Source organism: Limulus polyphemus, unplaced genomic scaffold, assembly GCF_000517525.1.
Source record: "Limulus polyphemus unplaced genomic scaffold, Limulus_polyphemus-2.1.2 Scaffold3581, whole genome shotgun sequence".
In the NCBI taxonomy this organism is placed as follows: Eukaryota; Metazoa; Arthropoda; class Merostomata; order Xiphosura; family Limulidae; genus Limulus; species Limulus polyphemus.
Genome location: NW_013669191.1, coordinates 66,618 through 69,982, shown reverse-complemented (window position 1 = coordinate 69,982; position 3,365 = coordinate 66,618). Strand labels below are relative to the sequence as shown.

Below are 3,365 nucleotides of genomic sequence, written 5' to 3'. Positions count from 1 at the left end.
GTCTTTTCTGGTCGTGAAAGATGCATGTTACTATCAAAACTCTTTGTCCTTTCGTCTTTTGTAGCATATTCTAATAACATACAAGAAATTTCATCGTCCCTTGGCTTTTTTACCGAAGCTAAAGTGTCCTTTAAAACAATGGTTCTCAAATGTTTTGGCCCACAGACCATTTTATTTATTTTTATCCCTTGGGTACTTTTCACATTTTAAACACCCCATTTAAGTATATGTTTTCATAACAAAGAGTTTAGGCCTTTTCCACTTTAGATACCATGTATATGTAGTTACATACCTCTTCTATAGTAGTTTTTGTAGATCTCAGATATAGGGTTTATAACAAAGGTTTTACGTTTTACCTAACTTCCCTTACATAATTATATAGCCTTTCTGCGACCTCTGGTTTAAAACATACAATTACTCCCACTTCTAAGCTTTCCTTCCTTGCTTTATCTAGTGATATTATAATTAGAAAAACTACTTATTGGGTCAACAAACTATATGGTTGATTGCTTCAAAATTGAATATCAAGATGGACTTAATGTCTGTGAAACATTATACAATAGTACATATATATATATATGCAATTCAGATTTACCCCCAACTTTCAAATGAAGCTACTTTGAAGTGTCATATTGTTTTTGTTTTTTCAGATATTTTGGTAATGTAAATTCTACAGTTCCTTGCCTAAGTCAAACGAATGATGTAGGTCAAATAACAATTAAGTGTCTTTGCCTAAAATGGTATTCAAAAATCAGATCCACGTCAATTTTTTCACAATAAAAATATTTTATATTGATATATTATCCCTTAAACTGTGAACTGACGATTAGTAATGCTACGCGACATACACAGATTTTATTCAAATCCAACAGGTTTCAGAAAATTAACAACTATTAGTCTACTTAAAGTTCAGTGTTAATTGATAACATGCCATTTTTGCACGTGAAGACATCCAATAATAGTACCTGATTACGTTAATTATACATTGTACTTACTATTAAAATTCAATGTTAATTGATAACATGTCATCTTTGTACGTCAAAACACTCAATAATAAAACCTGATTATGTAAATTCTACACTAAAGTTACTATAAATGATCTATTAATACGAAGAAACAAGCTATATAGTATTATTTGTTCCCGATTGTTAATAAGTATCACACAGGGTCAATTTCGATTTAACTTGTATACACCAGCTGTTATATGTACTAAAAATAGAAGTTATAAATACGTAAGAATATTGTTGTGATCGAAAACGCTTTTAACCAAAAAAATATTATATCCATTTCAATATCTACTTGTAACGCCATTTCACATTTCACGGATTATTGGGAAAGATCATGCAAGCTTTCCATAACTCAAATGAAATCCCTTATTAACTTCAAGATCACTGATGTAGCAAACAAAATACATTAATTTAAAAGATGTATACTTACTATTTCTTTGTGATGATGGAACCTGAAAATAAAATAAAAAGGCTTAAGAAATTTAATATATACAAACCTAAGCATATATAAATACAATTAAACATATAATGTTTTTCTAAAAATAACAGACATAAATCTCAAGTCCATATTTTAGTAACAAAATATTTCTGAAATATTGTACTGTACGAGTAAAATCAAATAATGATCCAATCGGTTGCTAGACGTTTAATTTGAACCCAGTTTTATGTTTTCCTTACAGGAATTTCCCTTTATAGAAGTGAAATGAAAAAAGCACACAACTACTTACGAAATCATAATCTGAACTCAACTTTTTTTTTTTTGCCAGGAATTTCCCCCTTACGCGAATGACAATGTCTGGCGAACAGCATATAAATCATAAAGTCGTGAGAGGCTCATAACTACACATTCAAACATACAACTTCGGGCGCACGCATACACAGGAATACCCGATCTCAGTCTTTCCAATATTAACTAAATATTATACACAACATAATAAAAACCGTGAGTGTGTAAAGTTATGCATTACAAATTGTTTTTACAAAAATCACCGACGTCAAGTTTGATTTTTCAATGTCTCGTTCTGCCGTTTTTCTAATTATGTAGTTTCATTAAAACTGGCAGTCTTTGACATAAATCAGCACTAAACACGCACCCGATAATAATAATAATAGCTTGCTTAATTACTTTAAGATGGTAAAGTCAGTAACAATTTAAGACTTTAATGGAGTTAGTTATCTTCTGCCGTTTCAAAAAAGCCTTACCGCTTTCGCTAATAGTAATACAAAATTGTACACTTCTTTTAACCCTAAAATTACCAAAGGAGTCCAAGGAACCCATCGGCTTTTAGAAAGAAAAAAGATCTAAATTATTTATGAATCAAATTGCTTGTGGGTCAATGACATTATTGGTTAGTGTTCCTACTATGACATGAATCACAAATAAAATTGTAAACAAGAATACTATCAGTGTTACATTAATCTTATTAATTATTGCCGAGTTTTATTACATGTATTATACATAGAAAATGAGTAATTTTGCCCTCTTCTTTTTTCTTGATACTAGATATTTTAACAAGAAAAAACATAATATTATTCAATATGTGGACTTTAAATGGTATATAAACAAGACAATAATTTGAGGGTTGAAGGTGAAAAATACATTTTTGTCTATCAAATTCACAACTAAACTGTAGTTGAATGGTTCTGTTTTCGGGTCAAAGTAACTAGATCAGATATAAATTAATCTTAGGTGCACTAAAAAAAGCTTAAAACGTCCCTTTCATCCACAAGAAACGGTATAGCAGCTACAGAAGTGACGTTTATAATTAATCCCACGCATGTACGCAGAGAGTTTCCGCTGAACCCTCTATTATTTTTTTTTCCATGTAAAAACATAATGCCACTAAGTTTATGTTCATGGGAACGTTCGGCATCTGCTCTCCGCCGGTTGAATAATTACCTGAGGTGTACACAAACCGAAGAAAGACAGGGCTCTAGCTTTAATACATAATCATTATGATACTGTTATCAACATTGAACGTGTATGTAAGTTATTTATGAGAAAGCACCCCCAGAAGAATGGAGCATGCTAAGATGTTATTTTAGTAGTGCATACATGTAGGTATATGATAGCCAATGACTGAAATAGCTAATACATTGTTACGACAGCGGAAGTCACGCAACGCTGGGAGCATGAGCGCTGGAGTTTCTAGAAGGATCATGAATTTTCCTGGTAACTCTAGTTTGTTCCAGGCGCCCTCTTTTTTAGTATTTAAGCCCGGCAAATAAAACCAGAGAAAAAAGATAGAATTGCATAGATAGATAAATAATTGAGTCAAGCAAACAGTAGGCACCATAAATAAAGAGTGTGAATCGCTGTGAATTATAGCGTGTGTTTATAAAAGTAGTTAAGTTAAA

General features: G+C 31.4%; 1 protein-coding gene across 1 annotated transcript in view; it reads right to left on the bottom strand.

The window, feature by feature from the left end:
* Nucleotides 1-3,365, bottom strand: part of LOC106469634 — a 55,367-nt gene that overhangs the window by 18,568 nt on the left and 33,434 nt on the right. The window contains exon 6 of the mRNA XM_013930134.2: nt 1,438-1,459. Within this exon, the coding sequence (XP_013785588.1) occupies nt 1,438-1,459 (22 nt within the window). The remainder of the gene's footprint in view (nt 1-1,437; nt 1,460-3,365) is intronic.